This window comes from Apaloderma vittatum, unplaced genomic scaffold (assembly GCF_000703405.1).
Source record: "Apaloderma vittatum isolate BGI_N311 unplaced genomic scaffold, ASM70340v1 scaffold22466, whole genome shotgun sequence".
Classification (NCBI taxonomy): domain Eukaryota; kingdom Metazoa; phylum Chordata; class Aves; order Trogoniformes; family Trogonidae; genus Apaloderma; species Apaloderma vittatum.
The window spans coordinates 52,330-66,511 of record NW_009723674.1 but is presented as its reverse complement, the minus strand read 5'-3'; the positions used below and the strand labels follow the sequence as shown (position 1 = coordinate 66,511).

The window sequence follows — 14,182 nt, the reverse complement described above, 5'->3', positions numbered from 1 at the left end:
CAGAGCAGAATAAGTGTCACTACAGAGGAGAGGAGGAGAATGTGTACCCAGGGAAGGATGGGATGGCGAGGAACTCCTCTCATCTTTTCTGGTTATAGTCATGCTCATATTTTCTTAAAACACTTGTGAAATCATAGCCTAACTGTTTGGTTCAGGTAAGAAACGCCAGGAGTCAGACTAGTGTCCACTGTGCAATTTATGGATGTGCAGAAATAACCATTTACTGTGTTTGAGAACCTGCACCAGAAGGAACGGCCAGTTCTCTTCCCTTGGATGATTCTCACCTCTGCCTAACTTTGTGTTCTATGTTGTCTGCTGAGAGTAGATCTTTCTGCCATCTCTCTGTGGCAAGGGAAAAGAACCAACACATCTGCTTGAATTTTCTTCATGTTCCATGTCGAATGGAAAAAATTACAGAGAGAAATAGTGAATGTCCTTTTTTGAAACAAGTTTAGAAAAATACTCTATTTTGTCTGTTTCTTTTCCTGATCCATTAGATGTTTTTAGCTTGAAAGACAATTTTGAGCAAGGATGTTTCACAGTTGGTATTCAAAGCTTCCTTGCAATCTTTTGTATTGCAATTTATGAGAGACTTTTACCTACACTGGATCTTAGAGGGAGAACTCAGTCCTCTCTGTTAGAGGCTGAGATGGAAATCAGGTATACATTGTATTATTAGTGTTTAAATTCTGTGTAATATGTATAATCATTTAATGTCATATCCTATATAGTAAAATAGCAATTTAATAGGAGTTACTGCCAGAAAGTATTTAGGTCGGTTTATTATGTAATATTCATTTCTTTGTTTTAACCCTGAAGAGCTCATGAGAATGATATATGTCATCTTAAGTGATTAGGAAATGGTTTTTACTATAGGTAATTGCTTTGGTTTTAGGAGAAAAAGTCAGTATTATATAAAATGTCAAGAATTAAAAGATCAAGGGTGATGTAAACCACACTAGAATAAGAAAAAGCCACAGGGTGATGTATTTGCTATTTGCCTTTTAATTTAAAATACACATCAGATAGAATACAATTTAGGCACATTAATCCAGATTCTAAGACAGTATAAATCAATTTAGCTCCAGCAGTGGATCCAGTCTGCACTTTTAAGTGGATAAAATACTATTATGTTTCTAGCAGGAAGAAAACCAAAGTGATAATTGATGAAAAAAAAATGGGGATCATGGGGATCTGTATTTATTCTGTTGATGACTTCTGCATGCAGTTTCCTTGGACTGCAAATAAAGTTGCTTTGTATTTGAAAACACCAGAACTGTACACTCAAGCCATAATTCCATGGTAGGAGACATTTTTCTGGTGGCTGCAGGTCAAGGAGTTCCAACCTCTACAGAGTTACGTTTTCAAATGCTCAGTTCTGCTCCTGTGCTTCATGAATGGATACAGATTAAAAATAATCTTTTGTGTCTGTTTTTGTTTTCTTTACCTTACAAGTCCCCAAAAACATGAACTTGTCAAAAATAATGCTATTATAAGGGTAATGCTTTGCAGCACAAACATAGATGTGAGTGGCTGAGCAGGGGCTTCCTTGCCACAGTCTTGCTACCAAATATTTTCTGCTGGTGAACCCTTCAGGCAGGACTGGGAAATCAGATCTCTCTAAAATGAGCAATGGAGGGGAACCTGTCAGGACCTACCTGACAGCATTGAACCAAGACATCAGCTGGTAACAACTGTTGTGGTCACATTGATATTTAGAGACAGCAGTAGATATGACACAGAGTTTTATAACATACAGTACAGAAAACCGTCCAGCTCCTGCCCTGCTACCATAAGCACAGCACCACTAACCATGAGGAGAACATCTACCAGTTTCCCAGCAGCCTTGTCTTGGAAATGCAAAGAAGGTAGGTGCGTTGGGCAGGATGGTGACTTTTTAATACCTTTAATTCTGCAGCCATTCATTAAAGGTTAAATAATAGACTGTGCTTGCCACTATGTTAATAAGATTTTGCTGTTGGTTTGGTTTTCTTTTGCTTGTCCAGAGATTAGGAGAGAAGGTTCCCTTTCTCCTGTGAATTCTCAAAAAATCACCTTGTTGCTGCAGTCTCCAGCTGTGAAGTTTATCACCAATCCTGAGTTCTTCACTGTGCTGCATGCAAACTATGTGAGTAGTTATGATTTGCTGTCTCACTCTGATGATTCAAATGCTGCACCCCAGGTTTTGGGGAGAATGCATAGCAAATTTGAATTGCATGGCTTGAGGTTCAGTTTTCCTTTCTGAGCACCACACCAGGCTGGGGACAGTACAAGTAGAGTGCTCCAAGGAGAGTCTTCGCTGGGATTCTGCCTCACACAAGGATTTCCCTGGTACAGAGAAGCTCACTAGTATTATCCTTCCAGAATAACAGGAACTATTGTTTTCAGTTTGTTTGATACTGTTGCCTGTTGCTGCAGGGAGTGAGGTAGTTGCCATTCAAGCCATGTTCCTGAGAAATCTTACTCAGATACCACCAAATCTCAGGGAAATACAGGGAGAAAATTATTAACTCATGCAGTTTACACTCCGAAGAAGCAAGTGGGCATAAATGTAGTGAAAGAAGTACTGACTTGAGTCAGTGCAGCTCTTTTGGAAAAACCAAGAATGAAGATGAGTTTTCAAAATACAAATAAATTAATATTTTTTCCATTAATGCGATAAATCTACGTGTTTTCTTGCAAACCCAGTGGGGAGTGGGAAAAAGGTAATGATAGTTCAACCAGGAGGAAGCAGATGCAAATATCTCACCGGGACATGCAGTCCTAGTTTTCTCAGTCTTGAATGTGGTTCAGCTAGGCATCTATACATGACTTCTGAATATTTGGAAAGTCATCCATTTCTGGGTAAGGATGACCTTTCTTTTCGAAAGGAAAAGAAATTAAAATACTTCAGTAGTTGCCTCAGCACAAGTCGTTAGCTCATTGCAGACACAAGTTTTGACTGTGGTGCTTTGTGGGTTGAAACCATCTGTCCATCCCCAAGCATCTGCAGAGATTATTGCCCATGAAATCTTGCAGAGGAAGAGATATATTAACTCATCAGACATTACCTGAACTAGGTTATGGAGCACACATAATTTCTTCCACTGACAGGGTGAGAAATGGTAATTTATAGCTGGGAGCAATAGCATTTTCATTCGGCATAGTTGCTTGTGAAATGAGCAACTGATTCCATAGTGGTGTAAGGAACAGCTCACATGAGACTGAGTCTCAATTTTATTTCTCACTGAAATAAAAAATAGCCAAGAGAGCCCTTCAGTTCAAGCTTATAAAGTTGTCTCTAATATGAGAGCCAGAATAATCTATTCAAACATCTGTCAGATGGTCATACAGATTCCACTTGTACAAAAATAATGGCCCACATAACTTCTGGTTTAACATGGTTGTAATATTTTTAACCACAAGCCCCTATTAAATTTTCAAGCTATTAATTATGCCAGTGAAGTTAGGATTGGAAAATATTATCCAGCAGTTAGAATTAAAAGGAAAGGCTCTCATTTTTCACTTATTTTCTTTCCATAGAAGGATAAAAGTACATTAATTTTTTTTGTTTCCCTGGTGCAGCTAATAGATGCTCAGACAATCATTAATCACACATGAGGTCAAAATACAACTTTTGCCATGTAGTAGGCTGGGAACTTAGCGATTTGTGACCATGAAGCTTTCCTGGGTTATAACAAGGTCATATCTTCAGGGCAGAGATCATATCTCTGTGACTCCATAACATTTACCAACCTTTGCCATAATTAGGGACCCTGTGCTGCAGAGATTATTCTCATCTCAGTGCTACCACCACGATAAATCCTTACGTAATAAAGATAATACTTGTAAATGTTTTATTGCATTATAGTGGTTAAGGTGGATTAAAAGCACAAAGAAACTGAGAATTCAAAGCTGTTGGGTCAAATTCTCTAGACAGATTGCAGGTATGTGCACTGGGGCTCACTTCACTGGAGATGCTAGTCCTCTGGTGATCCTTTATTAACCTACTGAGTAATTAAAACCTTTGGGCTGACCAACAGAACAAATGCACTCATTTTCTCTCTAGCGCAATGCTCAGGAGGACTGCAGATTTTTGTAAAGTTTCCTATCCTGTCTTGAAGAGCTTTTTCCCTGGAGTGAAAGATCCCAAGAGGAGCCTATGAATGACAAAAAATGTTGTCACTACCAGTGTATTTTGTGGCGCTCTGTCATTTAATACACTGTGACAACAAGCATAGTTCACTTTAACCCTTATTCTACAACCAGATTGGCGCTAACTCACCCAGAACTGAGTCAAGGACTGTTCCCCCAGGACATGTATTTAATGCCTGTTCTGTGATACAGGGGGTGGCATTCATCAGACTCATGAAAGTGTCTCCATCCAACATGCTTTGTAATCACTGCAGAAACAAGTGTTCAGTTCCAGGAAACGATTTGTATCTTCCAAAAACAGACAATTGAAAGTGTCTGTCTCTGTCCTGTGGCTCTAAAAGTGACCATAAATAAGGTAGCAAGCTTAGATGTAGACATCTGCACGGCAGGCCTCCTAAGCTCATGAATCCTGTCACATGGATCCATTTGAATTAGAGCTTGCAGACGTTCACAGCTGGCTCTGCATCTCTCTGGCATCATCCAGTCACACAGGGAGAGGGTCTGTTGTCCAGTGAAAGCAGCAGAATAGGCACAACTACCTGCATCCCGAGTGTGTGGCGTGTCAGCCGACCATGTCTCTGGAGTGCGTTAGAAAGGCAGTTCATGCACAAGCTGATGCATAATGTGTGGGATGTTTCACTTTGCAGATTGTTTTTCTTAATTCTAGGTGTTGATGTAAAATAGTCATTCAAATCAGAGCAATGAGATGAAAATGATTCTTGACTCAGGATTTGTTTGTTATTTGAGCATATATCCCATAAAGGAGCCAAATATATTCTTTGGACAATGGAACTGGTTTTCTTCATTTCTGGTTTCCATCTCACAGAGTGCCTATCGAGTCTTCACTAACAGTACCTGCTTGAAGCATATGATTCTGAAGATCCGTAGGGATGCTCGTAATTTTGAGCGCTATCAGCACAACAGAGACCTGGTAAATTTTATCAACATGTTTGCTGATACGCGACTGGAGCTTCCTCGTGGCTGGGAGATAAAAACTGACCAGCAGGGCAAGGTAAGAGAGCCAATAAAACTAATCACTTAGCTCACAAGTGGTGAAGGCTAGGTTTAAATAACACCAGGAGCAAGCTGTATTATTTTAGAAACAGAAAAATTCTGCAAGGATGTTTCCAAGAACAGTGGTGACCCTTTGGCTTTCTGTGGAATATCACGCCATAGCCAAGGCAGCACTGGACTAAATAAAAATTTTAAGCCCGAGTTTAGATCTGTCATGACTGCAAAGTTTAGCGTAGTGTCTCTGTTTCCAGTGAAGCTTTGCTGAGTGACTTCTGGAACCACCAAACAGGCTAAAACAGTGTTCCTTGTTAATTTTGTTCTCTTCTGTCTTGTTTACTTCATGGCTGTTACCCATTATTTGGACCTACGTAGCTTCAAGTACATTTCAAGAGCTGCTTAGCTTGGAATAAGAAATTCCTTTCATTCGCAGTTATCTTCCATGAACGGTACCTAAGCAGGATATTTCTGACACACCATTGCCAGTGGTTTTCACTTTACAATCCCACAACACCATCACAGTGTTGGCAGCCTGAATATAAAAAAAATTTATTTCTCTGTGTTTCAGTCTTTCTTCGTTGACCACAATAGCCGTGCTACCACTTTCATAGATCCCAGGATCCCGCTGCAGAATGGTCGTCTCCCTAATCACCTGACTCACAGGCAACATCTTCAGCGGCTTCGTAGCTACAGCGCTGGAGAGGTAACTGTGCTAGTGTCAATAGAGTTACTTTTGACACCAATCTTCTCTAGACTTAAAGCTCTTTGTGTCATTGAAATGGATTTAAACAGACTGTCTTGTGGATTTTAATCTTCCAGAGGAAGTAAGGGATCTTTTTTCTCTCTGAAGAGTTTCTCTCAGAGCTTGCTGGTAATGAAGGTTTATATTTGGACCATTTTCAGAATAAAATAATAAACAAGTAGAACTAAATACCAAAAGTGGAATGATGTCAAAATAGATTTTACAGGAAGAATCCATATTTGACAACCTTGTTTTAGTAAAGTCAAGTCATTCATTATTTTTATAGCCTGATACTTCAGCAGCCTCATATGTTTCTTCATTCCCCACTGTGACGCTGAGCTCTGAAAAGAAATACTTCCTAGCAGTAGTGTAGTAATGTATGTTGAGGTTTGCTTCCCTAGCAATCACATCAAGCATCTTTCCTGTGTTTCATGGGATTGTTTTTTATCACTGAAAGCCATGGAAGGATTGATAGAAGCATAAATCCTGGATTTGTATTGTGGAATTAAGGACGAAAAAGTACTGTCAATCAGAGTCTTCCTATAGCAATATATACAGTTAAAGATTTGTAAAGATTGAGGCTGAATAGGAGCAGACATGAATTATGGCCAAAGTATCTTCCTCTTCCAGAAAAACATCAGGAGAGATGCTTTTGAAATCAACATTAAAATTTATTGCAGCAGGACCAGTCTGAACACCTCCCACTGTCAAATGGGGTTGGAATCAGGAGCTGGCTTGGGTGTGAGGTCAGTACCAGGACCAAGGCAGACCAGGCATGAGTAGCCTGGGTAGGGTTTCCCCATCTTAGGTGAATAGAGCAACATGTTTTCTGACGATAGAAGTCTATCTTATTGATCCTTTTTGGTCGTGTCTTCCCACCAACTTAGCAACTTCTCTCTGCCAAGAGCCTGCAGTTTAGTCTTGCTCTCGTGACTGAATTACTGATGTGAATATGAAAGTCATCAGCATGATGATTTGTATTTGGGCCCATGCTTACCTGGGGCTTGCTTACAAATTCACGTGTCAGGGACAGAAACACCGCTGAGCAACTCAGGTGACCTAGCCCAAAAACATGCACTTGGTTTTGCAAGTGCTGGCAAGGCTGGCAAAGAAAATTGGCAAGAAACCCCAAAATATCAAGTACAAGGAAGGGATGCTTTTCACAGAGCGTTGGATGCTTTTTAGTAATGATTGTCTGAAGAAATTGGTTCACTGAAGCCACTGATTTGGTACGATCAGCCAATGAAATGGAGCCTTCTGTCTCGGGACCATCAGTGCGGGCACCTTCGTCTCACAGTCTTGGTGGCCCAGGTTCCACAGTGCTTCTGCACCCTTGCCATAGTCAGTGGCTTCCTCTCCAGAAGTATCTGCTGCTCCACTGGAAGGACTCCTATTGATTTCCAAGGACTTTGGATTGGTGCCTATAACCCCACCACTTCTAAGGAAAAGATTCAACCCTTTGTAACTCAGCCCATTTATTAAAAGCTGCATGTTCCATGCCCTTTCTTCCAAGTATATTTGGATGTGCTTTTGTCCTATAAATCATGTCTGTACGGACACATTTGGGGCTTTGTCCTGGCCATGTGTCAGCTGTCTGCAGTCCAGCTGGTTTCTTTGCTGAGCAGGTGGTGCAGCCTCTGGAATCTGTCACCAGGACAGTGTGAAGGACCAAGAAAGACAGTCGCCGGTTTTGCGCATTACGTACAGACGTCAGACGAGCCTGAAGGAGAGCAGAACAGTGCAGCTTCAGTCATAATTACTTGTGGGTGCCAGAGGGGGTATAGAAAAGCGCCAGGGTAATGAGAGGAAAAACTCTCTCCCCTGCCTTGGCACCCACACCTGACATCCTGCCCAAGTGCCAGAATGAGTTGCCAGCACGTCATGTGGACTTCCCAGCGACTTTGTGACACTGAGTGATCTGTTGAGGAAAAAGCAGACAAATATCAGAGACAGATGAGCCCAGAGTGGCTAAAAAAAAATACCTCAGCTTCACACACTCAGCAATGGCTCTTAGTTGAATCACCAGATGGATCTAAGTGATCTCGGTACAGTGGACAAAAAGCAGATGTAATGTCCAGAATTCGTCGAGAATTAATAGAAAGATCGATTTAGTCTAGGAGAGGACAGGCGTTACAAAAACTTAACTTTTGACAGTAAAACCCAAAAAAATGCTATCAAAATAGGGCTAGGCTGAAACTGAGTGAGAATAGGTAACCCCAGGAACTGAGGATGACATGGACATTGGATCTCCATTTCTTCATACTTTCAGGCCAAAACAGTGCAAAAGACAGTTTTGTCTTAATTGCCAGCAAGTTTCTGGCGAGGGGCAGTGGTGTTGAAGTAAAAGTGATGATCTCCTGCCCTCCCTTCCTTTTAAATCCCTTTGGCTCATCAAAATGCGGCCTTGATTCCTACCTTATAATCTGTGGTGTTGAACAGAATACCTTGCGATACTAACAAAGAATTGATTTTTAGTATTTCAAATATACTAATATACTTTTAAAGGATCCTCTTGGAACTGGAACATAAAAATATGCTTTCTCAAATATGACCATTTTCTTTCTTTTATGACTTTTAAAATTCATTCCCATCAGAGAATAGAAACAGCAGTTGCACATTTTTTGTAGAAGGCTAGCTGTTGTTTCCAAGTAGTTTTATTCAAGGCCTAACTATTAAAAGGCCAAACTGAGATGAAAACTGGCCTTTTTCCATTAATCTCTATATAGTAGGCTGTCTTAAAAAAAAAAAAAATTATCTGTGCATACAGTAGTACTCCATTTCCCTCTTACAAGAAAGAAAGAAAGCATCCATTTCATAAATTAATCTGTAATATTTCTGCTTTTCTCCATGTTGAGTTATTCTCCCAAAATTCAGGACCTCTGTAAAAATTTTTGATGTCCAACTGAGTAGATTCTTAAATAATATTATACATAAATTTGATAAAAAAGCTACAGGTTCTTTAGTGAACACTTCTTGAAGGGTACCAGTCTTTTACAGGGAAAAGGTGGCTGATGCTACTTTTGGTTACCTGATTTCTGAAAGAAAAGATTATGTAGCTGCACTGGCCGTCAGTAACTAAAAGAACACAGGTCACCAAGTGCTTCACTTTCTTCTGCCACTGCTATAAACAGAACTTTCCAGTCCCTCTTAAGGGCCTTTCCATTTGCAGTGGAAATCAACATGTATGATTACAGGGTAGATCTCTTTAAGACAAAAAGAAGAAAGAAGCAGGCATCTGTAATGGAGAGGCAAGAGGTTTTGGTTAGCAAGAAAAGCAGGGGAGGTACTGGAATATGGCAGTGTATAAATCTCCTTACTGACCCAAACCACAACAGGCAAGTGGCAGAGTTTACACAGGCAGGAGCCTGTCAAATCCAGCAGTGATATAAAACTCAGGAAGGAGTATTATATCATCAAAAGGCTCCTGTGATAGTTTAGACTCTCCACTCTGGTTGCAACATCCCAGTATCAATTGCAAAGCTGTTAAACCTCACCATAAATGGGTCAGATTACCCTGTACTAGATGAAGCAGGTCACTAAGTCATTAGAGGGGTCACTCTTTTTTTTTATTTAGAGAATAATGTGCTAATCTAAATTAAATGATTGAATTAGAAAGTCCAAGTAGACAAGGCGATTGTGATTAGACACTGAATTGGAGCAATTAATTGTATGGTATTAGCTAAAAGATTGTAAAGAGGAGTTTTGGAAAAATGGAAGCTAATTAGATGGCTGGGAATTTTCCTGTTGTGTTGCCAGAGAAAAAATTGTTTGAAGGTATAAATGTGTGAAGACCATGATCTAAACACAGTGTTAGCACTGCCTGATGATGGTGATGAAGGGTAATACAGCACCAGAGACTGTGTGATTTATTTTGTTAAGGGACATACAGGATTGGATTCTTACAATCTAGATGGCTTTAGCTGTTAAACCAGAATTGGGAAGAAGGAAAGGGCAGACTGAAGATTTCTCTTCACAAGCTCTGGACACGTTTCCTTTCAGAATTCTTGCTTTGGGAAAAATATGTTCAGGCACACAACTCAGCAGCACTGGTTAAAAAAAAATACATAAAAAAGCAAGGGAAAGATCCAGCCCCAGGCAGGGCAGAAGTACCATGCAGTTCCTAAGTGATGAGCAAATACCAACTGGTGCTAATTTTTGTGGAAAATGGGTATTTAACTCCTCTGTTACCCCTGGCTTTCCTCTTTCCTATCCCTTCTGGTTGGTTAATCTTCGCGTAGCAACAGGGACACAGGATTTGCCTTTGTCAAGGGTGAGTCAGAGACTACCCTTAAAAACAGGCTCACCCACCATCCGTGCCCCCACATTCCACAAGGAGCTGGGGAAGGGACATCCTCACTCGATCTCCAGAGCTCCTTGGAAGTGGAGGAGCTGAGCTCTGCTGTCTGTGCTAACGCAGCTGATCACTGGCCCACGCATGATCCTGGGCTGCCCAGAGACAGGACAGACACCGGGGTCTCAGGGTGAAAGCTGCCTAAGTCTGAGCTGAACCTGCAGGGTCGGTTGTCCCGTGGGGGTGTAAGAAGGAGACAGAGGCAGAAGTTTTAGCACAGTGCAGAGGGACTTAAATGAGTTTTTTAGAACCTGCTTGAAAGTTCTTCTTCGTTGTAAAGGTGAGAAGAGTTGGGCCAAGGTTGGCACATTGGTCCGTTAAATCCTCCAGGCTTGACTGTTCTCCTGACGCTGAGGTAACTCTCTTGTCAGCAGATGCATACCAATATAACGTGAAAGCAAGTGAAGTCATAACTGAATGATGGAGTGAAACATTCATCACGCATTTTCACAGCACTTTTGTGTTTTCAATTACAGTATGTTTAATTAGTATCATTAAGATTTTTCATTGTTTAACCTGTCTGTGGAAATTTATGAAGTGCACTGACTGATATCTTGTTACATATAAACATTTTATGCTTTATATACTCCAAAGGCAACTTGCCAGTCACATTTAGCTTCTCAGTTTTCATTTATATCCAGTTGGAAGACCTGGCATTTGGCCGTACCACAGAAAATGGGTTGGCACCATTTGCTTGGATTCAGAGCTAAGCATTTAAAATGTTGGAGTAGGGGCAATTTCTTCCTAAAGTGATTGCCAAGTACTACAATTTGTGCAGTGAGAAAGGAGCAGCTATTAGCACAGTAGAATGGCAGTTGGAATTCTTTACGCATCTCATCCTGACACAGTGTCCTCACGCTGGTTTCATAACAGTGCTGCTCTGTTGGCATCACCGTGGCCGTATTTTGGGGAACACATATGAGAGAGAGGTGGGGTCCCCTCAGCTTGTACAGGTCGTCAAGAAGCTAGCCAGCAAGTAATGACTTACCGAAGACAGATTGCAACATCTCATATGGCTTTTAATATCCTCATATCTAAGTGTTTTCCTGCCTTTTAATTCCTAACATTCCTAACATGAATCCCTTAACTAGATATTGTGTTTAGGATAGTGTCATTCTTTAAGTGCCTCACTTAAGTATTAGTGATAAATTAATTTCTTACTATTTTTTTCAGCTCTTTGGATTATGTTCTTTTTTCAAGATACACAATTCAACTTCTGGTTATGTGAGTTAGGCAGCCCCATTTTGCAATGATATAGCCCTTTTCTGTCCTGTAATGTACATAGATACACCTTCCTTGTGTCATTTCCAGTATTAAATTTCTGTTCAACGATGCTGACTGAGCATGTTGCGGTGTTGTGGGTTTTTCTCTTTTTTTGAAATTAACATTGCTGTAAAAACCTTGAAGTACCTACAGTTTTGGTGGAGCAAGAGCCAGTATGATACTACTGAGATTTTATTTTCATTGAACCAGAGAACTCCATCACTGCAATACATTTATTAATTTGCATTTAATTCTAGATTCTAGTGCCTTCACATCAAAGAGGTGTGATAGCTGTGGGTAGTGATGTGCCTCCAATCAGAAGCACAGAATTACCTGCTTTTTTTAAGTTGGCTGAAGTATAAAACTGTACTTTTCAAACAGGCTTTCTGTCCTTCAGTCTGTCAGCATCAAAGACCATTCTGAAGGTCACAAAAGTAAAGATGAGAAACTTTCTACTGACTGATGGACTGCTGATGGGCAGTTTTGATCATTCTTTCCTTTTCCTCTGATGTTGTAGGCCTCTGAAGTCTCTCGAAACAGAGGAGTTACTCTGTTGGCCAGACCAGGCAATAGCCTCGTAACAGCTATTCGAAACCAGCACCACCATGAGACATTACCTCTGGGTAAGCCAAGTTTCTCTTTTGTTTTCAAAGCAGCACTCACAAAGGCGCTTTTTAGAACTTCTCATCAACCACATGCACTGCATCATGGTGCCCTGTGCCGCACTAGCAGTGCAGTCAGTGTGTCCCTGCACAACCACGGTGACGTGACCAGGCCCCCTCAATGGTAAATAAAGCCTCTGTATTCCTTTTTTTTTTTTCCCTTTTACAGCTTACAATGACAAGATTGTTGCATTTCTACGCCAACCCAACATTTTTGAGATGCTGCAGGAGCGTCAGCCCAGTTTGGCCAGAAACCATGCACTCAGGTACCGCTTTTTTCCAGAGTGCTGAAAGCAAATTCCAGGAAGGACTTCTTGTAGTGGGGAGAAACAAATTCTAATAATTGTAGTACAAAAGATGAAATGGGCCCCATATAGAACTGTCACCATTAAAGAGTAGGTGTGGACCACCAGAATCTATGTAGTTACAAATAGTTATTTTCCACAGGTGCTCAAGAAGTAAGAAGAACCAAAATAACTGTGAGCATCTAATTTCCATTCTCAGTATTACTCAATAGCAGAAACTCTGTCTTCACCAACAATTATCACTTTGCTTTTCAGAAAATAGGGTTAAAATTGTGTTTAGATGGAAGTCAGCAGCAAAACTCCAATAACTTCAGCAGAACCACGATTTTACCTCACGATTGGATTTACACCCATGCCATGGACATAGTCACCCTGGATTTTATAAAGAAATGGGAACATTATGAAGTGGATTTTACTCCTGTCTTTAGTCTTTCTCACTTGTGACTTAATGGTAGTCCGTTCCAAAGTAGTTAAATTGTATCTTTCTTTTTCTTATGCCTGTTCCTTTCCTATTAGGTTTCAAAAAACCAGAAAAAGCAGAACCAAAAGCCAGTACAACTTAAACTCTTTCTAATTCCAAAGGTTAAATTAATTGTTTTGGCCAAGAACGAAGTCTGGCATTAGTCAGTCTTAGCAGTGCCAGTGGGCACCAGCTAAGAGTTTGACCAAGAGTTTAGTTTGGACTGTGAGGTAAAAAGAGTGGCTGCAGGACTGGTGAAGGAGGGAAGGAAGATCAAGGGTAAGAATCTTCAGGTTCCTGCTGTGCAGCTTCTGCTGATAGAGCCTTAATAACTCATTGTTTACCTGTGAGGGCCAGACAAAGAGTTCTTCGGGTGTAAGGATTAGACTTTCTTCCTGGAGAAATTAATACATTCAAATAAAATAAGGAAGACAGAATGAAGAATGCTCCCAGTATTCAAGATGTACATTTATGTAACTGTGTATTTTTTATCTTCACCATCAAATTATTCCAGGCTATCTTTATTTCTCAGCTGTAATTTGAATTCTCATTTCTCAGAGAACAGATGATGCTTTTATCTCCTTTTGAGCAGAGAACAAAATGGACTAGTGGTAGGGACTAGACAGCTTAGGCAGCGCGTAATAAGATTTGTAACAGGATATTGAGCCCTTCACCTCCAGGTCATTGCTTTGATTATACCTTAGGTCAGGAGCAATCCCAAGCTAGTGTCTGATGCTCGTACAGCAGGTATTAAGCAAGCTCCCAGGAGACACACATCCGTCTTTTACAGGGCTTGATTCAGCAATACATTGCAGCCTCACCCAGCAAGGTACTAAAGCACTTCATTGACTTAAGGTAGAATCCTTGGACTTGATCCTGGAATAGGTGCACACTGCAGTGCTTTAGATACCCACTGGCAGATTGGGGTATGGATGTGTGTCTTCCGTGGTCCTAATCTGCTGATAGGATCCCATCCTATGTTTCCCACAGCTTATTGGCGTTCATTTAAACAACAAAATGTATGATTTTACACAAGTACTGTATGATCTCTGCATGATCAATTATTATCAAGTATATGTTAGAGTGTTATTTACCAGATAGAACTGACAGAGGTAAAGGAAGTGGTATTATGTGAAATCCTGATAAAGAGAAGGGTATATTAGTTGTAGCCTTAAAATAAAAATATGTCAGTGACCTTAGCTATAGCACTACACATGAGCTTGGAGGACTAAGAATCATTCTGTTTTCTAAAGT

The 14,182-nt window shown here is 40.5% G+C and overlaps 1 protein-coding gene across 1 annotated transcript in view; it reads left to right on the top strand.

Moving 5' to 3' along the window:
- HECW1 (HECT, C2 and WW domain containing E3 ubiquitin protein ligase 1) overlaps window positions 1–14,182 on the top strand; it is a gene marked incomplete at its 5' end in the record, with an annotated part of 75,966 nt that overhangs the window by 20,031 nt on the left and 41,753 nt on the right. Inside the window, 5 exons of the mRNA XM_009872220.1 lie at window positions 2,007–2,128; window positions 4,961–5,146; window positions 5,714–5,848; window positions 12,019–12,124; window positions 12,333–12,429. Coding sequence (XP_009870522.1) covers window positions 2,007–2,128; window positions 4,961–5,146; window positions 5,714–5,848; window positions 12,019–12,124; window positions 12,333–12,429 — 646 coding nt within the window. The remainder of the gene's footprint in view (window positions 1–2,006; window positions 2,129–4,960; window positions 5,147–5,713; window positions 5,849–12,018; window positions 12,125–12,332; window positions 12,430–14,182) is intronic.